A 23,652-nucleotide genomic window follows, 5' to 3' on the forward strand; every position below is an offset into this window, starting at 1 on the left:
AAGCAATTAAAATTAAAAGAAATAGCACAAAACCTATAAAACACTAAAACATAACTGTTTTCATGAAAACCTAATTTTAAATAATCCTAAAATTCACCAATTAATTACTACTAATAAACAAAGTCACAAAGAACCAGTAGCAAAAAGAACCATCTAAAAAGAATACTCCTAGTTCAAATTATAGGCAATCTAGTGATTTGAGAAAATTCATAAAAATTCAAATTCAAACTTTCAAATCTAGTCAAACTTTATATATACAGAAACTTCATAAAATTTCTAATATAATGCAAAAAGAATCAAATTAAAATACTAAAAATTCTAACTGATATGAATTTTCTAAAACAGTAGAGCCGGTGTTGGCTGAAGAGGGACTCTTTGGCCAACTGTTGGCCGAAAAGTCCTTTTTGGCCAACGGTTGGCCGAAAAGTCTCTCGTCGGTCAACGGTAGGCCGAAAAGTCCCTCTTCGGCCAACAGGAGGCCGGCAGGGTGATACTTTTGATTTTTCTGCATTAGGGTGTATAGTTTCCGAATTTGCTATAAAAATCATCATAGTTTCAAAAAAAAATCCGTTATGTACATGTTCCCGTGTAACCCCAAGGCTTGGCTCGAATACCATTTGTAAGCCCCTGACCATAGCCACCTTTCCCGACTATTACACCCGACGGGGTCTAGACTGGCCCCATAGACTAACATTAGTTTTTTCTACGCACTTTGCCTTCACTCGTGCGCAATCAGGATCAACTTTCTAGTCGGTCACTCATCCTCTAATCGCTTCAAGCATGGTTAACTTTGCAGCCAATCCCAAATTACAGACCTCAATTGATTGAGAGGGCGACAATCCCAGGGAACTTAGTGAATTAAAGGATTAATATGTGCAAAAACCAAAAATTAACGATTGTTGCTGTGTAGATGAGGGAGGAGGATCCAAGGAGGAACATAATTAGTAACAATAAACGTTATGACATTCTGACTGTTGGGGAACGTAGTAATTTCAAAAAATTTCCTATGCACACGCAAGATCATGGTGATGCATCGCAACGAGAGGGGAGAGTGTGATCTACGTACCCTTGTAGATCGACAACGGAAGCGTTTGGTTGATGTAGTCGTACGTCTCCACGGCCTGACCAATCAAGCACCGAAACTACGACACCTCCGAGTTCTAGCACACGTTCAGCTTGATGACGATCCACGGACTCCGATCCAGCAAAGTGTCGGGGAAGAGTTCCGTCAGCACGACGGCGTGGTGACGATCTTGATGCACTACCGTCGCAGGGCTTCGCCTAAGCACCGCTACAATATTATCGAGGACTATGGTGGAAGGGGGCACCGCACACGGCTAAGAATATGATCACGTGGATCAACTTGTGTGTCAAGGGGTGCCCCTGCCCCTGTATATAAAGGATCAAGGGGAGGAGGCCAGCCGGCCCTCTATGGCGCGCCAAGGAGTCCTCCTCCTAGTAGGACTCCTACTAGGAGGGGGAAAGAAGTGGGGGGAGAGGGAAAGGGGGGCGCCGCCCCCCCTCTCCTAGTCCAATTCGGACCAGGGAGAGGAGGCGCGCGGCCCACCTTTGGCTGCCCTTCTCTCTCTCCACTAAGGCCCATATGGCCCATTACTTCTCCCGGGGGGGGGGGGTTTCCGGTAACCCTCCGGCTCTCCGGTTTTCTCCGAAATCACCCGGAACACTTCCGGTGTCTGAATAAAGCCGTCCAATATATCAATCTTTATGTCTCGACCATTTCGAGACTCCTCGTCATGTCCGTGATCACATCCGGGACTCCGAACTAACTTCGGTACATCAAAACTCATAAACTCATAATATAACTGTCATCGAAACCTTAAGCGTGCGGACCCTACGGGTTCGAGAACAATGTAGACATGACCGAGACATGTCTCCGATCAATAACCAATAGCGGAACCTGGATGCTCATATTGGCTCCTACATATTCTACGAAGATCTTTTATCGGTCAGACCGCATAACAACATATGTTGTTCCCTTTGTCATCGGTATGTTACTTGCCCGAGATTCGATCGTCGGTATCCCATACCTAGTTCAATCTCGTTACCGGCAAGTCTCTTTACTCGTTCCGTAATACATCATGTCGCAACTAACTCATTAGTTGCAATGCTTGCAAGGTTTATGTGATGTGCATTACCGAGAGGGCCCAGAGATACCTCTCGGACAATCAGAGTGACAAATCCTAATCTCGAAATACGCCAACCCAACATGTACCTTTGGAGACACCTGTAGAGCACCTTTATAATCACCCATTTACGTTGTGACGTTTGGTAGCACACAAAGTGTTCCTCCGGCAAACGGGAGTTGCATAATCTCATAGTCATAGGAACATGTATAAGTCATGAAGAAAGCAATAACAACATACTAAACGATCGGGTGCTAAGCTAATGGAATGGGTCATGTCAATCAGATCATTCACCTAATGACGTGATCCCGTTAATCAAATAACAACTCCTTGTTCATGGTTAGGAAACATAACCATCTTTGATTAACGAGCTAGTCAAGTAGAGGCATACTAGTGACACTCTGTTTGTCTATGTATTCACACATGTATTATGTTTCCGGTTAATACAATTCTAGCATGAGTAATAAACATTTATCATGATATAAGGAAATAAATAATAACTTTATTATTGCCTCTAGGGCATATTTCCTTCACTGACAATTGTTGAGTATTTTAGCAATTTTTTGATTGAACTAGAACAATGTCCGTGCGTTACAACGGGATATAAATATTCTAATACATCAGCTTGTGATTTACCTGTCAATAATAATGCGATTATGTAAATAAATGTTCATCAGATTCTGACCGTGAATTATCTTATATTTTGATTACAAGTTTGGTAAGTAAATTAAAGTGGAATTGGTTCAGAAGGTAAGTAAATTAAGGTGATTGATTATCGTATACATGGAAGGTTGGACGAAGAGGTGGTGGAAAGAAAGGTGAAATAAGAACCTTAACGTTCTTTTTATGTAGTAGAAATAGAGATTAGTCAAGAAAACAATCATGAGCATAGCATTGACAATATTAGACACATGCTGATATTTGATCACGTAAATAGGTACTAGACGTGTAGCAGAAAGATCTACTCAAATGGCTAGTGCGGCCAACACAAATATAAACCGGAGCGGGCTAAATGAGTTATACCCTCCAGTCGGCCAGGTCAAAGCCGTGGCCGCGGCGGCCTTCTTCTCGACTTCAGTGGACATGTTGATGACGAAGACGACAAAGACGTAGACGAATGGAGGCGAGCAGTCGCGTAGGAGACACTCCTCAAAAACTTAATTGTCCTTCTCCCAATGTGGGAACGTAAATGGCGGGGTTTTGGAGGCCTACTCTTCCGTACAACGGTACACGCATGGGCGGAATGGGATCGCCGATGGGAGCAGTAACGATAACATAGATCTGAGCTCGACTTGGCTCATTCACGAAACACCACGCGCGCCGGAAGAGCGCACACAAGGAACCCTTATAAAGGGGTCCAAAACTTCTTCCAAATCCGGGGTGCTACTTAACTTCTCACCACCTAGTCTTGTTACCTACCTGAGTCCTTAGAGATTTTTCTGAAATTTTTATATGTGCCTATAGCTCATACTATATTTCAACAACAACAACTCCACCATGCTCACAAACATCATTGAAGATCTAAATCTGCCTCAAAATATAGGGCTCTTCAGAATGGAAGCTCCAGGTTAGTTGAACATTTAAAGTTCAAGTTGTTTGCGTATATAACCTCTAATAGATTATGTCAAAATTGAATAATGCCATAAGTTCGAGACATGCAACTATTAAAATGATTTCGGGAGCTATAACTAACAGACTATGATACATCCATGGGGGATTATTATCTTGTTAGTAATTGTGTCAATAATTTTTATGGGTCACTATTTCTCAATCCATTTAGAAATAGTTATATGATGGATATCTTTTTACTATATACTTGCGTGAATCTTAGTAACCAGATTGGATGATTGTTGGTGTTGGCTTACTAATTATCAACTTTGTTCCAAATTGTAGGATGCTTGGAAATTTAAATATGAACCACATACGGACTGGAATGAGTAAACAGACACATATATATTCGATTTAGAAAATAGTTAGAACATTTTATAATTCAAAACAGAGGGAGTATTTGGAGACAGCAAAACTGGGGTTTTCAGGGAGTTAATGACGTTAATGATAGCTTCGCACGCCATTGAGAAACAGTATAATGGGGCGAGCTACAAGCCACCACAGCAATTTGAGTTAGTCAGCCCTTGGATCCCGCGAACAAACGCCCCAGATCACCTGGTCGTCTGACTGTGCACCCAGGTTTTTCTTCGCCCGTAACCTCCCCGTCACGCAGGCCTCAACGTCTCTGGGCCGCTGCTCCAGGGACTAATCAGGACGGCCTGTCATAAATCAGGCCGAAAAACTTCCAAATCACTAGCTTGGGCTTTCTGCCCCTAAGAAAATCTCCTGGGCCTTCTTTGCCTGCATGCTGCGGCTTCTCGAAGCGGCAGTAAACAAGGTGCTGGTTTCTTCGAATTGCAGTCTGTACAAAAATTCAATTTTGGTGATTGAATCATATTTTAGTTTTATTCTTGCTCTGGCTGCAGCATAGTGTACAACCACGCCGTGTATCCAATAAAGCGCTTCGCCAAGATTAAGTATTGCCTTGGCATGATGCTTACACATGACAATGGCATCAAGATATTCATCACCCGCCTCAAGTCTGATCTTTCATGTTTGTTATTCTAAAGATCTCTTGCGCTGACTGCAAAAATATTGCTCATCTATGTTGCGAATTGCAGAGGTGCTGAAGGTCATTGAGGAGAGCTATGTGCGGCTCTAATCCGATAATTCATCTTTCATGATACAAAGAGTTGAATCCCTTGAGATCGTGACTTATTACCATTTAGTTTTGTGCAAAAGTGAAGATGCAAACCTCTAAGGTGATACATATTTCATTTTCCTCTCCATCCTTTTTTTATCTTCCAATATCATGAATCTTTTTTATCTTCCAATATCATGAATGTGATGGGATGAAAATGTAGAAAATGAAAGTATTTACATGAGTGCATTAGTTTTGACTTCAAATATCTCCAACCACCTTTATCAACGCACTGTAATCCAAATTTTGCAAAATCTATAGGATGTTTCTATTGTCCATTTTATATTTTCATAGAATGAACGGCGTGGCAACGCGCGCCTTCATGGTCTAAACCTCGGCGGTCGATACAGAGGGGATCGAGTCGCGCTTCATGCTGGGTGATGCGGGTGGGCTGCGAGGGGATCAGGGGGACGTGGGCGATCGGTCTTCTGAGGGGATCCATCCAAGCCATGCGGGCGACGCAGGTGACCGGTCTTGCGGGAGCAAGACGGCCGGGGCGAGGCGTCTTTGGTAGTGGGGGATGCAAGGTGGAAGCAAGAGGAGTGTGGGTGGCAGTGGCCGGTGGGCTTCTCTCTAAGCTCGCCAGAGACATCATTTGCTGCCCAGCTACCCTCAGACATCTTCCATTTGTTCACTTGCCCCTGATGGACACACATAGCGGCGATGCAGACTACAGGCCTGTTCGGAATTCCACCAGCTCCATGAAATTCCAGGAGCTGTGGAGTTAGGAAATAGTTGCTCCGGAGTTTTCAACTGCAACTCCACCAACTTCGGGACTGGAGTTGTGGAGTGGAGGTTCTCCGAACAGGGCCTACATAGTCCCTGTCCTGCTTACTTGTGACCTGTCCACGTAGTAGTTCACATATCCTCGCAGCTAAGCATATCCCTGTGAAACGAAGCACTACTAACACATGTATATCCAGTTTGAAGCCTAACTATGTCAAAGCCTAATGAGACATTTTCTAATAACAATATTGGCAGGAACCACGAGGCAATGTTCAGTGACATTCATCTGGCTCATGGCACCTTGTCTTCTATCAGTTGCCGATCATATTTCAACTTTTTGCGAATTTGCTTGCTTGACTGCACCTCTGTTTAATTTTCTTAGGATATGCAAGCAGCTCCACGGAGAGCACCAACACATTCAACGTGTCAATCAAATTGGTATGTGAATATTTGTGGTTTTCTTCTCTAGATAGGAAAGATGCCAAGTGGCAAAATTACAATTTTCAGATGATGAAACTTTTAGTATTAGTTTCGTATTTACATTTCCTTGATATTGGAAACAACTGTAATATGTGCAATTCAGTGCCTACCTCATTTGATATCTTCTTTACGTATTTAGGGTGATGATGACTTGTTTATTTCTCTTTTTTCTACCACCCAACGAATTCGCTCTTTCTTCACTACTCTGTCATCATGCAAAGATTATATAACTATATCCACCCGACACAAGACTATTGACGACATAATGAGTAATGAAACTTGTTAACTCACTAGCAGCAAAATGAAATAGATAGCCAAAGACACGCACATACAAGTGAAACCGACTTTTTTTCATTGGTACTTTTTTCTGAGAACTTATTTCTCATTGGCACCTTTACAAAGTGGTATGGTCAACATCATATTTGTGAGAACCAATCTATTGTATCCAGAAATCTAACTTACAATTTTGCGGTTTCATGGTTTTTTGTGCGTCACCTCCTCAACGGGAATAAAAGTTCAAACTCCAAACTCTTGCACATTATAACTTCTATAAATTCTTCCAGTGCATTAGTTTTCACTGCAACGATGGGACGATATCTTATCAATTGCTTAATAAAACTAATACTTATGACAACTTCATCTTGGCGTGTGTTGGAAGTGCTGTTAACCCTTTCGATTGGCAGAGATGTATCATACTTTTTTGCGTGACATTTTTTTTTCAAACTCATATCCGAAGCATGAATGGACGTTGGACTTCCAACAAACTTTCGTCCATCCATGAAGATAGATGGGCGTGCCGCAAACTGGTTATTTTTTCCCCTTCGCCAACTTATCAATGTATGGGTTAATTTATGCAAATTTAACATCCATGTTACCTTCGTGTGTTGATGGAAATTTTTATCAATATATTGTAAAAATGGACGGGCGCGACAAAGCGCGTGATCATGGTCTAGTGTTTACTGGACAGCATGTGGACGATGGTAGAATCTCACGTTCGTCATTTATAGAGGAATTTAATCTAACGGTGATTAGATAGTGTTGTGCATGCATTCTCCAAAGAATCGTCGGCTGCATAGCACTGCTCTTTCTTACTCCCTCCGTCCCATAATATAAGAACGTTTTTGACACTAGTGTAAAAAACGTTCTTATATTATGGGACAAAGGGAGTATTATTTAGCAATTGCACTTCAAATCACACATTATTTTTCTCTTACATACCATTACTCAAGGTACAAATACAAGTAGTACTACATGTACGTGTGTAAATTAACACCACAACTCCACAAGGCAGAACGCATATCTCTTTCAGGCATAAACATCAAAACACACACAGTAGGAAATTTACCACGATCGCAGGCGACAGAATGACGAGTTGAGGAGAGATGATCAGCACGCACATTTTCAAATCAAAAGGCCAGCTCTTTGGTGGCCAACTCTTCGCTCTTCTCAAGCGCGCTCGCCTCCATCTTGGTGGAGAAGCTGCATGGCGGGCTGACCAGCGGCACCGCGCCCCGTGCTCCGTTCTGCGGCCCACTGAGCTGCGCGTCGACGGCCTTACGGGCGACGATGACAGAGTTGATCACCTCACCTTCGGGGTGGTGCACGGCCAGCACCTCGAACCCGCCCCGCCTGATGTCCTCCGGGTCGACGATGGGGTACAGGAAGCCGCGAGCGCCGTGCGCGCTCCGCACGACCAGGGACGCCCCCTCCACCATGTGCGCGCCCAGGTGGGCTATCACCTTGGCCTTCTCCTCGGCCGCCATGCCGACGAGCGCGGCGAGGAAGACCACGTCGTACGCACCGAGCTCCTGCGTGAGGTCGGCGACGTCCGCCGTGTGGAACTTCATGCGCGCGCCCACGCCGTCCTCCCTCGCGCCGAACAGCTTCCTGGCGCGCTCGTTGGCCGCGCCGCACAGGTCGTAGTTGTCGAACTGCGCGTCGGGCAGGTGGTGCGCGGCGAGGACGAACGAGCTGAACGGCAGCGGGCCGGAGCCGACGAAGGCGACGCGCGCCGGCGCGATGCCCGGCACGTGGCGCGCCAGCAGCTCGTACTCCAGCCTGCTGAGGTTGACGTAGTTGCTGTAGTAGGGGAAGCGGCCGAGGTGGTCGAGCGGGTTGTCGAAGGTGGCGAGCAGGTCGGCGTAGTGCGCCTCGAGCTTCCCCTCGGCGGCGGAGCAGAGGCGGATGAGCGCCTCCCGCATCCTCTGGTGCTCCGGGCTGAGCTTCGTCACGTCGACGGGGCTCGGCGGGACGCACGCGGTGACGAGGTCGGTGAAGAGCCTGTCGACCTCAGGGGACGGGCTCAGCGACGGCAGCCCGGCGATGGCGGCCTGGAGACCGGCGATCTTCTCGATCAGAGCAGCGACCTCCATCTTCTGGGCATCCATGTTATCGTTGCTTCTTGGTGACCGGAAGAACTCTGGAAGCAGGAGAAAATGTGTGCCGCTGAACGCTAGAGCTGCTCGATGAGTTCTGAAATGGATGCATGGTCGTATATGTATATATAGCAGTGGCGAGACTTGTTGTGCTGTGCGCGATTTCACGCCGGCCTGCAGTTGAGGAAAAAGACGCTTTTTGATTGTGCACGCTTCACGCATCCATGCCCAGGCGGGTTTCATGCCTCTCGACAGACTTTTATAGGCTGTTGGGTACAAAGGAATCTGTTTGTGCCAATCCTATGGAAAGGTTCATTTGCCTGCGTTTTCACGGGAAAAAAAAACATCCACCGAAAGCTCTTGTTTGGCACAGGCCAGAGGCAGCACAGTGAAAAGCTGCAGCGCCATGCACCCATTGGGGCCATGGATTGATGTGTACTCATTTCATTCGTAAATACTTGTCATTAAGATGAATAAAAAGAGATGTCGATGATAAGTATTTTCGGACAAAGAAAAAGTACATGTTAAGGACCCACATACACAAGGCAGAACTTAAATTGTTAACCTTTTAAAAATCATAGAGAGGGCCATGTGAATTGGTTTCCTTGGTTCCATTCCCTACGTTCAGAACGTCAACTCTGTGCATTTGTAAAACTTTTCTCTTTCCGATGTTATGCATTTCCGTTCCTTTCCATTTCCTTTGTTTTAGTCAAATTCTATATTTTTCTTCCCTTTGTTCCGAATGCAGCCTTACGTGTTTGAAAATGTACTGTATAATCTTAGAGACTCATGTCGCTATGCTGAAGTTGACAATATTATTTATACTAATATATCCATAAAAATTGTGTTCGTCCAGTTTAGGTCCCTCGTGTTGGGATCTCCAAACATGGATAAGGACGGCAAGGTTTAAAATACCGATATTAGATAAGAGCAACTTCAACGGGCCGCCGATCCGAACGGACGGCGTATTTGTCCATTTCTTATCCGTTTGGGTCGGTCGCCCGCCCGACGTCCGCCCAGTTTTGCATTTGGGTTGGCAGTACGCTCAACGCGCTGACTCATTTCATGCCCGCATTCAACTTTTAAATAAAAAGGGTCCGCGTCCGATCATGCGAGCGGCCATGTCTCGTGCCGGCACCATGCCAGCGCCGGCAATACAATGCCGGTTTCAGAAAATATCACGACAGTTCATGCTGGCGCACTCGCCAGCCGGCCGGCACACATGCCAGCGCACAAAAAAGGTGGGACTTGAGTTCGACCACGCCATCGCGGCTCCCGTGGTCATGCCGGCACACCTGTCGGCATACAAAAAAGATGGCCCTCGCCGCCATAGATCACTCGTCGTCGAACTTGAGCATGTCGGCCTGCATCTTCTCGAACCACGGCCTCTTCCTTGGTGACACGGTGTTAAGATCCATCTTCATGATCTCCACCCCGGTCATCATGCTCGCAAGAGCCACTTCTTTCGCCTTGGTCTTGGCGTTGGCGGTCTCGATCTCTAGCATCTTGGCTAGCTTTTCCGCCTCGAGCTCGAACATCTTGGCTTGCTTCTCGGCGTCAAGATCAAGCCTCCTCCTTTGGATCTCCATGAAAGCATCCATTTGCTCCTCCTTGAAACGCCGACGCTCCTCCCTTGGGTCCTTCTTATTCATCATGCCGTCCACGCTTGCGATCAAGGCGTTGGTGGCCGCATCTCGCTTGTCCTCCTTCTTGGAGTTGGTCTTCCCCCGCGGCCGTGCCGACTTGCCCTCCCCAACATCCTCCATGACTTTCTTCCCCTCACGTGCCTTGAGTGCGTCATATTGTGCCTTGAACTTCTCTTCGTCCTTGATGACCCAATAGCAATGGGAGAGGTTGAAGCACTTGCCATTGTGTTGAACCTTGAATGCCTCCAAAGCTTGAAATGCCTACAAAATGTTTCCATGCAAGCATATGGGCAAGTGATAGCAAATGAAGACGTAAAAGGATGATCTTGATGACACAAAAGAGGACGGCTTGCTTACTATCATACCATGTCTTGCATGTCGATGCCGCTCACGGGGCGGGCCTTGACGCTCTCAAGGGTGGCGCAAAACTTGTTGCACTCTTGTTGGATCACCCTCCACCGCTTGGAAATAGAGACCCACCCACGCATGCTCACAAATTGGTAAGGTGGAAACTTCTTGCGCTCATGAAACTCTCGGTGCACACAAGTCCAAAAGGTCGAATGCTTTTGCTCGGCACCCGTCTTTGGGTCTTGTCCAATGTCTCGCCAACACTCGCAAAGAAGCTTGTCCTCCGCAGCTGTGTATGTGTAACACCCTCGATGCGACTATATCTCCCACGTGTCGAGGCACGACTTAGAGGCATAATCGCATTGAAGGCATATGTCGCAAGTTAGGCAATCTTGACAACATCCCATGTAATATAAATATTAAAGGGGAGATAACATAGTTGGCTTACACTCGCCACATCAATTCAAGTACATAAATAACATTACATCATCCAAACACTCATGGCCCGACTACGGCGCCAAAATAAAAGATAACCCAACATGCGACACGGTCCCGATCACCCCAACCGGGCACCACTATTGATCATCAGGAAAAGACACATAGTATCATTGAGAGTCCTCGTCGAACTCCCACTTGAGCTCAAGCGCGTCATCTGGAGCGGAATCATCAGGCCCTGCATCTGGGGTAATAGTAATCTGTGAGCCACAGAGACTCAGCAATCTCATATCCTCGCGATCAAGACTATTTAAGCTTATAGGTAAGGCAAGGTAGATATAAATGGAGCTGCAGCAAGCGACTAGCATATATGGTGGCTAACCTGTTCGCAAAAGAGAGCGAGAAGAGAAGGCAAAGCGCGGTCGAATAACTAAAGGGCAATCCTGCGGCAAGCATTACTTCAACACCGTGTCCACTTCCCGGAATCCGCCGAGAAGAGGCCATCACGGTAACTCACACAGTTCATTCATTTTAATTAAATTAAGGTTCAAGTTATCTACAACCGGACATTAACAAATTCCCATCTGCCCATAACCGCGGGCGCGGCTTTCGAAAGTTCAAATCCTTGCAGGGGAGTCCCAACTTAGCCCATGACAAACTCTCACGGTCAATGAAGGAATAGACCTCCTCCCGAGATGTTCCGATCAGACTGGGTATCTCGGTTCTTCAAGACACTTCGACAGGTTAAAACAAATCCAGCAACACCGCCCGAATGTGCCGACAAATCCCGATAGGAGCTGCACATATCTCGTTCTCAGGGCACACTCAGATGAACACTACGTACAACTAAAACCAATCCTCGAGTTGCCTCGAGGTGGCGCTGCAAGTGGCTCTATTTGGACCAACACTCAGAGGAGCACTGGCCCGGGGGGGTTTAAATAAGATGACCCTCGGGCTCCAGAAACTCAAGGGAAAAAGAGGCTAGGTGGCAAATGGTAAAACCAAGGTTGGGCATTGCTGGAAAAGCTTTAATCAAGGCGAACTATCAAGGGGTTCCCATTATAACCCAACCACGTAAGAAACGCAAAATCCGGGAACATAACACCGATATGACGGAAACTAGGGCGGCAAGAGTGAAACAAAACACTAGGCGAGAGGCCGAGCCTTCCACCCTTTACCAAGTATATAGATGCATTAAGATAACATGGCAATATAATGATATCCCAACAAGGAAATAAATGTTCCAACAAGGAACGGTCTCCAATCTTCACCTGCAACTAGCAACGCTATAAGAGGGGCTGAGCAAAGCGGTAACATAGCCAAACAACGGTTTGCTAGGACATGGTGGGTTAGAGGTTTGACATGGAAATTTGGGAGGCTTGACAGCAAGTGGTAGGCATCGTAGCATGGCATAGCAAAAGAGTGAGCATCTAGCAAAGCAAAGATAGTAGTGATTTCGAGGGTATGATCATCTTGCCTGCAAAGTTGTTAGAGTTGACTGGATCCTCGAAAGCAAACTCAACGGGCTCCTCGTTAGTGAACTCGTCTCCCGGATCTACCCAAACAAGACAAACAAGCAAATGGAACGCAATCAACCATGTGCAAAGCTCAAACAATATGATGCAAAGATGATATGCTATGCGGGATGCGATGCGGGATGCATATGCAAGATTTGACAAAGAATGCATGAACCTGGCCTCAACTTGGTAATCCAAGTGTGCCACTGGAAAGATGAGATGAAATCGCTTGAAAACGATATAAAGAACGCCGGAATCGGAGTTACAGTTTGGAAATGGCAAGCAATTCAAATATGGCCACGTTCTGCGATTCAAATATGGCTTGATCCATCCATGATGCACCCAAACATGGCATAAAAATACATGGCAGGGATGCATTCATGATGCTTAACAAAAGTCTAGCACTGAGCTACGGCCAATTCATCCATTAACAGGTTCAAACAAGCATGGCAAAAATGCATTTGGCAAACAGATTTCAGACTTCGTGAAATTAACACACGTCTGGAATTTCAGATCAGATAGCACTCTTCGGAGCATGAAAACTATATGCTACAGGACCTGAACATGGTAAAGTAAAGCATCGCATGGAGCTACTCAAAGAGCTTAACAAAAGTCCCTTAGTGACCTTGAGCCAAAAGGGATCAGAAAATACAATTGTAAGCATGTGAACATGGCAAAAACATAATCAGTTCCCAGACTTAGTGAAAACTGGAACATGCTGAAAAAGATATCAAGTAGGCATGTTTACGAGCTCGATGCACTCACTACAGAGCAAGCCATGACAAGCTAAGCTTACACCCATCAAGAATACAGAAAATACAAGCTAGACATGGCAAGAACAATAGCATAGTATGCACGGATCAACTACAACATCATCGGCAAAACCGCTAACAAGTAGACAATATGCCCAGATTCACGAAATAGCAAAAGTAGAGCTCGATTGACTCAAGCTAGGGTGCTCCATAATTGTAAAAAAATACATGGATGGATAGAGCACTACAAGATTAACAAAACATCCTTACTGATCATCCTCAAAAGAGGCACAGATCACTCGGAAACAACATGAACATATGACCATATGAGATAAACAGCTCAAGGACTTAGTGGAAATGCTAAGTGCCTGAAATCAGCATTACCAAGTGCCTCACTTTGCAAGCTTGTGCTAGACACCACACACATCACAAAAATACATAGGTTGCACCTCTGGAAAGATGGCAAAACCTTTAACAAAATATATGTAGAGCTCATGGGCATATCATGCACACATTAATCATGGCAAAAATGACAAATATCTAAATGGAGCAGTAGATCTGACAATTATCTCAAGTAGCACTCTTCTAACAGCATTTCAGGCATCAAGATGAACTCAAATGAAAATGATGCAATGGAATGAAATGATGTACTCTCTGAGGCGAACATTTTGATATGCTATATGCCCAAAACGGAGCTACAGATGCAAAGTTACGGCACGATGAACAGGAGCAAATGAACTAGGGTTTCAGGAGAAGTCAACCGAGATTTCGGATCTCAGATCTGCACGCTTCCCGAGGTCGCCGGAACAGTGCACCGGAGCTTGGCCGGAGAGGGACTTGGAGGGCGCCGGAGGAGGAGGAAGGCGGCCGGGCTTGGCGGACCGGACGGGGCTCTCGCCGGCGTCGACGGGAGCAGCTGTCAGAGTTGAGGAGGTGCGGGGCGGAGCCGAGGCGGCGGGGTCGTCTCCGGCGACGAGGCGGCGGGGCGGCGCCGACGCGGTGGAGGAGGAGGAAGGCGGCCGGCGATGAGGGAGGCCGGGCGGCGCGACGAAGAAGACGACCCGGGCGGCGGCGCACGAAGACCCGGGCCGCGGGGGATCTCAGCGGGCCGCGCGGGCCGGCGTGGCTGCGAGTGGCGGCGCGCCACGTGTCCGTTCAGGTGGCGGACATGTCCGGCGGCGGCGGGCGATTTTTTAGGGTTTAGAGAGAGGGGATCCGAGATTTGGAATGGGGGGGTATATATAGGCATAGAGGGAGCTAGGAGAGTCCAAATGAGGTGCGGTTTTCAGCCACGCGATCGTGATCAAACGATCTAGATGATGGAGAAGATTTTGGTGGGTTTTAGGCCAAATTGGAAAGGTGTTGGGCTGCAACACACACGGGGCCTTTACGGTCCCTCGGTTAACCGTTGGAGTATCAAACGAAGTCCAAATGGTACGAAACTTGACAGGCGGTCTACCGGTAGTAAACCAAGGCCGCTTGACAAGTCTCGGTCCAATCCGGAAATGTTTAATCCCCACACACGAAAGAAAGGTAGAAATGGCCACCGGAGGAGAACGAAGCGCCGGAATGCAAAACTGACAACGGGGAAAAAGCTCGAATGCATGAGATGAACACGTATGCAAATGCAATGCACATGATGACATGATATGAGATGGATGACAACGAGAACAACACACGTAGACAAAAATCCGAACCCGAGAAAATAAAATAACTTAAGGCCGGAAACGGCAAGAGTTGGAATACATATTGGGAAAGTCATATCCGGGGTGTTACAACACTCCACCACTACGAAAGAATCTCGTCCCGAGATCTAGGACTGAAAGAACGCCGGGTACTCAAAACGGAGGTGATCCTCGCGTTCCCAGGTAGCTTCACGGTCAGAATGGTGTGACCACTTGACTTTGAGGAATTTGATTGACTTGTTGCGAGTCTTGCGTTCAGTCTCTTCAAAAATAGCAACTGGGTGCACACAGTAAGAGATATCTTCTTGGAGCTCAATGTCCACGAAGTTGACGGTGCGGTCAGAAGTCTTGAAGCACTTTCGGAGCTGAGAGACATGGAACACATCATAAACATTTGCAATGTTTGAAGGAAGCTAGAGTTGATAGGCGAGATCGCCTCTCTTGCTGACAATCTTGAAAGGTCCCACGTATCTGGGGGCAAGCTTCCCTTTGATACTGAAGCGATGAGTACCTTTCATAGGAGAGAAGTGGAGATAAACATGATCTCCGATCTCGAAAGCCAAACCACGGTGCTTACTATCATAGTAGCTCTTCTGGCGGGATTGGGCTGCTTTGACGTTATCTCGAATGACTTTGCACATTTTCTCTGCCTCTTTGATTAAGTCATTTCCCAAAAGCTGACGTTCACCGGTTTCAGACCAATTGAGAGGGGTACGGCACTTCCTGCCATACAGAATTTTAAATGGGGCCTTGCCCGAACTTGCTTGAAAACTGTTGTTGTAGGAGAATTCAGCATAAGAAAGACAATCCTCCCACTTCATGCCGAAGGAGATCACACAAGCCCTGAGCATATCTTCAAGAATCTGGTTGACACGCTCGACTTGACTGCTAGTTTGAGGATGGAAAGCTGTGCTGAAGCGGATGTTGGTGCCCATGGCCTTCTGAAAAGAATCCCAAAACTTTGAGGTAAAGATGCTGCCACGGTCTGAAGAGATCCCCTGTGGAATACCGTGTAGAGAGACAATTCTTGAGGTATAGAGTTCCGCCAAGTGAGCTGCAGTGATTGACTCTTTGATAGGCAGAAAGTGAGCCACTTTGGTGAGTTTGTCGATGACAACGAATATAGCATCATTGCCACGCTTGGACTTTGGAAACCCAGTCACGAAGTCCATTTCAATGTGGTCAAACTTCCATTCTGGAATGGCAAGAGGTTGGAGGAGACCAGCTGGTCTTTGGTGTTCTGCCTTCACTCTTCTACAGACATCACACTCATTCACGAATTGAGCAATCTCGTGCTTCATTCGAGTCCACCAATAAGCCTGCTTGAGGTCCTGATACATCTTCGTGCTCCCAGGGTGGATGGAGAGGAGAGAATTGTGAGCCTCGTTCATGATCACTTTACGAAGGTCACCTTTGGGCACAACAATACGATCCTCGAAGAAGAGAGTATCCTTGTCATCAAGGCGGTAGCACTTGTACTTGGGTTGACTCTTGGCAATCCCAATCTTCACCTTCTTCACCATAGCATCAAGAAGCTGAGCTTGGCAAATCTGGTCTTCTAAGATAGGAGAGACTTGAAGGTTGGCGAGGAAACCTTGAGGAACAACTTGCAGATTAAGTTTGCGGAAAGCTTCACAAAGCTCGGGTTGATAAGGCTTGAGAATCAGGCTGTTGCAATAAGCTTTCCTTCTCAATGCGTTAGCAATCACATTGGCCTTGCCTAGAGTATACTCGATACTCGGATTATACTCTTGAATCATTTCGACCCATCGAGTTTGCTTGAGGTTGAGATTAGGCTGAGTGAAGATGTACTTGAGACTCTTGTGGTCAGTGAAGATGTCCACTTTTCTTCCCAATAAGAGATGTCTCCAAGTCAAAAGAGCATGCACAACTGCCGCCAACTCGAGATCATGAGTGGGGTAGTTCTTCTCATTGGGCTTCAACTGGCGAGAGGTATAAGCAACAACTTTCTTCTCTTGCATCAACACTGCGCCAAGACCTTGGAAAGAGGCATCACAAAAGACCTCGTACGGCTTGGATTCATCAGGCGGAGTTAGAACTGGAGCAGTGATCAACTTCTCTTTCAAAGTGTTGAAAGCAATGTCACACTCCGGAGACCAAACGTACTTGATGTGCTTCTGGAGAAGATTTGAGAGAGGCTTCGCGATCTTAGAAAAGTTTTCAACGAATCTTCGGCAGTAGCTTGCGAGACCGAGGAAGCTACGGAGTTGCTTCACGTTCTGAGGAGGTTCCCAATTCACAATTACAGACACCTTCTCAGGATTCACCGCGATGCCCTTGGCAGAGATGATATGACCAAGATAAAGAACCTCATCGAGCCAAAATTCGCACTTGGAGAACTTGGCGTAGAAATGGTGTTCTCTGAGCTTGTCGAGTACCAAATGCAAGTGCTTGGCATGATCTTCCTTGTTCTTCGAGAAAACCAGAATGTCGTCGAGATAGACCAAAACGAAGTCATTGGTGTAGGCGTTGAAGATGAAGTTCATCACGAGAGAGAACGTCGGAGGAGCGTTGACAAGGCCAAAATACATGACAGTATATTCATATGAACCATAGCTTGTCCCGAAAGCCGTCTTGGGAATATCTTGCTCACGGATACGAATCTGATGATAACCCATGCGGAGATCAATCTTGAAGAATACTTGAGCACCTTTGAGTTGTTCGAATAGCTCATTGATGTTGGGAAGTGGGTATTTGTTCTTGATGGTCTTCTTGTTCAATGGACGGTAATCAACACAAAATCGGTCCGTTCCATCCTTCTTCTTCACAAAAAGAACACCACAACCCCACGGAGAAGAACTAGGCCGGATGAGACCCATTCTCTCTTGAATATCGAGTTGCTTCTTCAGCTCCTTCAACTCTTCAGGTCCGAGCTTGTAAGGACGCTTGCACACAGGTTCCGTACCGGGCTCAAGATCAATAACGAATTCAACTGGCCGGTGTAGAGGCATTCCTGGAAGCTCTTTTGGAAAGACGTCTTGATATTCGCAAGTGACTGGAATTTGCGAGATAGCATCCAGTTCACCCTTCTCATTGAGAGAAAATAGACGGATGGTTTCATCATGAGCGGCAAAGACAATTACATCCTCAGACGAATGAGTCAATTGAATCTGCCTGGCTACACAGTCAAGATGTGCCTTGTGCTTAGAAAGCCAATCCATTCCAAGAATAAGACCAATATCCGAGTTACCAAGAACCACCGGAGAAGAGAGAAACTTGTAATCGCCCAACGTGATAGAGACATCCGGGACGCAATTGTTAGAAGTCATTTGCTTGCCCGGAGACACAATCTTCAACGGAATAGGAATCCTTTCGGTCACAAAATCATGCTTGGCCACAAATGGTGTTGAAATAAAAGAAAGCGATGCACCAGTGTCAAAAAGAACTTTTGCAGGAACATCGTTAATAGGAAGGTTACCCATAATCACATCTGGCGAGTCCTCTGCCTGAGCTGCATTCAACAAATTAACCTTGGCGTGCTTGGGGTTATGCTTGACCACAGCTGTACTTGCCGATCTCACAGGAGGAGGAGGAGGAAGACGCCTCTGATTGAAGCACTTGTTGGCATAGTGACCCTTCTGTTGGCACTTGTTGCATGTGACCTTTGAAAGCGGACGGTGATACGGAGCACTCGATCTTGGAGCTTGAGACGAAGTCTTGTTCTGAAAGCCAGGGTTGGGTGGGTGGGAAGATCCACTGCCACCTTTGCTCTTCTGCTGATACGGCTGACGGAATGGAGGAGGAGGAATCCAATACTTCTGCTACTTGGCCACTTGAGTAGAGGAAGAAGGAGTAGAATCTCTGACTTGCTTCTTGGAAGCATCACACCTCAGTTGAGCGGCCTCTTGCTTCAATGCCATGTTGTAGAACTTATCGTACCTCAAGGGCTCGAAGAGAACAAGAGCTAGCTGAATTTCTTCTCTGAGACCACCCCTGAACTGGTATATCATGCTCTTCTCATCAGGGATGTCCTGCTTAGCAAAGAGGGTGAGCTTCTGAAACAACTTGTTGTAGTCATAGACAGACAAAGAGCCTTGCTTCAGGTTGCGGAATTCCTCATGCTTGCTTTCAACCACGCTCTAAGGGATATGGTGAGCTCTGAAATCTTGACGGAATTCATCCCAAGTGATCACACGTCCACCTCTGGAATCCTTGTACTGCTGGAACCATTCTGCAGCTTGATCTTTGAGTTCGAAGGAAGCGAACTTGACGAAGTCCTCAGACCTGAAGTTACTGCACTCGAAATGCTTGCACAGATCCACGAGCCAATCGTCAGCATCGGTTGCCTCAACACAATTCCTGAAAGTCTATGGCCCGTTAGCAAGGAACTGGTTGAGTGTAGCAAAGTGATTCTGATTGTTGCCTTGGTTGCCTTGGTTCGCTTGATTGCGCTCTTGAAGAATTTGCATGATCAACTGTGTGTTTGCATTGGTTGCGGCCATCACAGCTTGCCATGCCTCTGGAGGAGGTGGAGGTGGTGGCGGATCTTGATTCTGATTCTGATTGGTGCTCTTAGCGGGAGCCATCCTGAAGAGGTTGACCACCGTTAGCACATAGACAGATAAAATGAAGCTGAATCCAACAGAATGAAAATTGCAACATAAAGTCTTCACATCCGAACAAAATGAACGAATTCATTCCTCTTGAAATGGTCACATATCCATAAATTGAGAAGCCACGTAGAATTTAGGTAGAGAAATAAATCAACAAGGTACGGATCAAGAACGAATACTCGGTAAGAAATCCCAATCTCAAATCAAATATCCGTGGAAGAAGAACTAGAGCTACAAGAATTCCCACCTATGAAACTCCCGAACCTTTCCGGTTATGCAATCAGGTGTTGGGGATACAGGGGAAGCATAATATCTCACCCAAATCTAGCAAATCCTATATCCAGCTGTATCCATCCTTCAACACATAACTAAGAAAAACTTCGGAAACCATCTACCTCAACCTTCGAAAAGCATCCGTTATACAAGTTATGGCGATACTCCCGAACTCCCGCCCCAGTACTGGGTGGCGTCGAGGTTATCTCACCAATGAACTGCATAAAAGAGATTTTCGATGTCGGCGTACTAAACTCAGGTATTCCAGAACTGCAACGATAAAATTATGACGACAACACCTCAGAGCTCAACTCCCCGGGACACTTCCACAAAACCCCTGACAGGAGGCACCAAGACAATGTTCTCGTCATAAAACCATCGGAACGATTCCAAGATACCCGCGTGATCCTAATTTTTTTTTATGAAATTTGAGAAGAGAAGAGTCAAAACTCTACGTCAGGATGCCTTACCAGAGCGATGAGGAGACTGGGAAGTAAAAAGAATTGCTAAACTCTCCGATATATAATTCCTAAATGACTCAAAACATTTTTCTAGACACAACTCGGCCGCTAAAAACGATCAAGCAATGGGGCTCCTAAGGTCGGGGAAGGCTCTGATTACCAACTTGTAACACCCTCGATGCGACTATATCTCCCACGTGTCGAGGCACGACTTAGAGGCATAATCGCATTGAAGGCATATGTCGCAAGTTAGGCAATCTTCACAACATCCCATGTAATATAAATATTAAAGGGAAGATAACATAGTTGGCTTACACTCGCCACGTCAATTCAAGTACATAAATAACATTACATCATCCAAACACTCATGGCCCGAGTATGGCGCCAAAATAAAAGATAACCCAACATGCACCACGGTCCTGATCACCCCAACTGGGCACCACTACTGATCATCAGGAAAAGACACTTGAGCTCAAGCGCGTCACCTGGAGCGGAATCATCAGGCCCTGCATCTGGGGTAATAGTAATCTGTGAGCCACAGAGACTCAGCAATCTCGTACCCTCGCGATCAAGACTATTTAAGCTTATAGGTAAGGCAAGGTAGATATAAGTGGAGCTGCAGCAAGCGACTAGCATATATGGTGGCTAACCTGTTCGCAAAAGAGAGCGAGAAGAGAAGGCAAAGCGCAGTCGAATAACTAAAGGGCAATCCTGCGGCAAGCATTACTCCAATACCGTGTCCACTTCCCGGACTCCGCCGAGAAGAGGCTATCACGATAACTCACACAGTTCATTCATTTTAATTAAATTAAGGTTCAAGTTATCTACAACCGGACATTAAGAAATTCCCATCCGCCCATAACCGCGGGCATGGCTTTCGAAAGTTCAAATCCCTGCAGGGGAGTCCCAACTTAGCCCATGACAAGCTCTCACGGTCAACGAAGGAATAGACCTCCTCCCGAGACGTTCCGATCAGACTCGGTATCTCGGTTCTTCAAGACACTTCGACAGGTTAAAACAAATCCAGCAACACCGCCCGAATGTGCCGACAAATCCCGATAGGAGCTGCACATATCTCGTCCTAAGGGCACACTCAGATGAACACTACGTACAACTAAAACCAACCCTCGAGTTGCCCCGAGGTGGCGCTGCAAGTGGCTCTATTTGGACCAACACTCAGAGGAGCACTGGCGCGGGGGGGTTAAATAAGATGACCCTCGGGCTCCGGAAACCCAAGGTAAAAAGAGGCTAGGTGGCAAATGGTAAATCCAAGGTTGGGCATTGCTGGAAAAGCTTTAATCAAGGCGAACTATCAAGGGGTTCCCATTATAACCCAACCGCGTAAGGAACGCAAAAGCCGGGAACATAACTCCGATATGACGGAAACTAGGGCGGCAAAAGTGGAACAAAACACTAGGCGAGAGGCCGAGCCTTCCACCCTTTACCAAGTATATAGATGCATTAAGATAACATGGCAATATAATGATATCCCAACAAGTAAATAAATGTTCCAACAAGGAACGGTCTCCAATCTTCACCTGCAACTAGCAACGCTATAAGAGGGGCTGAGCAAAGCGGTAACATAGCCAAACAACGATTTGCTAGGACATGGTGGGTTAGAGGTTTGACATGGAAATTTGTGAGGCTTGACAGCAAGTGGTAGGCATCGTAGCATGGCATAGCAAAAGAGCGAGCATCTAGCAAAGCAAAGATAGTAGTGATTTCGACGGTATGATCATCTTGCCTGCAAAGTTGTCAGAGTTGACTGGATCCTCGAAAGAAAACTCAACGGGCTCCTCGTTAGCGAACTCGTCTCCCGGCTCTACCCAAACAAGACAAACAAGCAAACGGAACACAATCAACCACGTGCAAAGCTCAAACAATATGATGCAAAGATGATATGCTATGCGGGATGCGATGTGGGATGCATATGCAAGATTTGACAAGGAATGCATGAACCTGGCCTCAACTTGGGAATGCAAGTGTGCCACTGGAAAGATGAGATGAAATCGCTTGAAAACGATATAAAGAACGCCGGAATCGGAGTTACGGTTTGGAAATGGCAAGCAATTCAAATATGGCCACGTTCTGCGATTTACAACAAGTAGCCATCTAAATGCAACAAGATGAACATGCTAAAGCACCCAAACATGGCATAAAAATACATGGAAGGGATGCATTCATGATGCTTAACAAAAGTCTAGCACTGAGCTACGGCCAATTCATCCATTAACAGGTTCAAACAAGCATGGCAAAAATGCATTTGGCAAACAGATTTCAGACTTAGTGAAATTAACACACGTCTGGAATTTCAGATCAGATAGCACTCTTCGGAGCATGAAAACTATATGCTACAGGACCTGAACATGGCAAAGTAAAGCATCGCATGGAGCTACTCAAAGAGCTTAACAAAAGTCCCTTAGTGACCTTGAGCCAAAAGGGATCAGAAAATACAATTGCAAGTATGTGAACATGGCGAAAACATAATCAGTTTCCAGACTTAGTGAAAACTGGAACATGCTGAAACAGATATCAAGTACGCATATTTACGAGCTCGATGCACTCACTACAGAGCAAGCCATGAGAAGATAAGCATACACCCATCAAGAATACATAAAATACAAGTTAGACATGGCAAGAACAATAGCATAGCATGCACGGATCAACTACTACATCATCGGCAAAATCGCTAACAAGTAGACAATCTGCCCAGATTCACGAAATAGCAAAAATAGAGCTCGATTGACTCAAGCTAGGGTGCTCCATAATTGCAAACAAAGACATGGATGGATAGGGAACTACAAGATTAACAAAACATCCTTACTGATCATCCTCAAAAGAGGCACGGATCACTCGGAAACAACATGAACATATGACTATATGAGATAAACAGTTCAAGGACTTAGTGGAAATGCTAAGTCCCTGAAATCAGCATTACCAAGTGCCTCACTTTGCAAGCTTGTGCTAGACACCACACACATCACAAAAATACATGGGTTGCACCTCTGGAAAGATGGCAAAACCCTTAACAAAACATACGTAGAGCTCATGGGAATATCATGCACACATTAATCATGGAAAAAATGACAAATATCTAAATGGAGCAGTAGATCTGACAATTATCTCAAGTAGCACTCTTCTAACAGCATTTCGGGCATCAAGATGAACTCAAATGAAAATGATGCAATGGAATGAAATGATGTACTCTCTGAGACGAACATGATATGCTATATGCCCAAAACGGAGCTACGGATGGAAAGTTACGGCACGATGAACAGGAGCAAATGAACTAGGGTTTCGGGAGAAAGTCAACTGAGATTTCGGATCTCAGATCTGCTCGCTTCCCGAGGTCGCCAGAACAGTGCACCGGAGCTTCACCGGAGAGGGACTTGGAGGGCGCTGGAGGAGGAGGAAGGCGGCCGGGCTTGGCGGATCGGACGGGGCTCTCGCCGGCGTCGACGGGAGCAGCTGCCGGAGTTGAGGAGGT

The 23,652-nt window shown here is 46.2% G+C and overlaps 1 protein-coding gene across 1 annotated transcript; it reads right to left on the reverse strand.

The window, feature by feature from the left end:
• Positions 1-7,285: 7,285 nt before the first annotated feature.
• LOC123130501 (nicotianamine synthase 1) lies at positions 7,286-8,552 on the reverse strand. The gene has a single exon (XM_044550391.1). The coding sequence runs from the start codon at positions 8,484-8,486 to the stop codon at positions 7,506-7,508; it is 981 nt and encodes a 326-aa protein (XP_044406326.1). The 5' UTR covers positions 8,487-8,552; the 3' UTR covers positions 7,286-7,505.
• Positions 8,553-23,652: the final 15,100 nt, after the last annotated feature.

The sequence above is a fragment of the Triticum aestivum genome, chromosome 6A (assembly GCF_018294505.1).
Source record: "Triticum aestivum cultivar Chinese Spring chromosome 6A, IWGSC CS RefSeq v2.1, whole genome shotgun sequence".
In the NCBI taxonomy this organism is placed as follows: Eukaryota; Viridiplantae; Streptophyta; class Magnoliopsida; order Poales; family Poaceae; genus Triticum; species Triticum aestivum.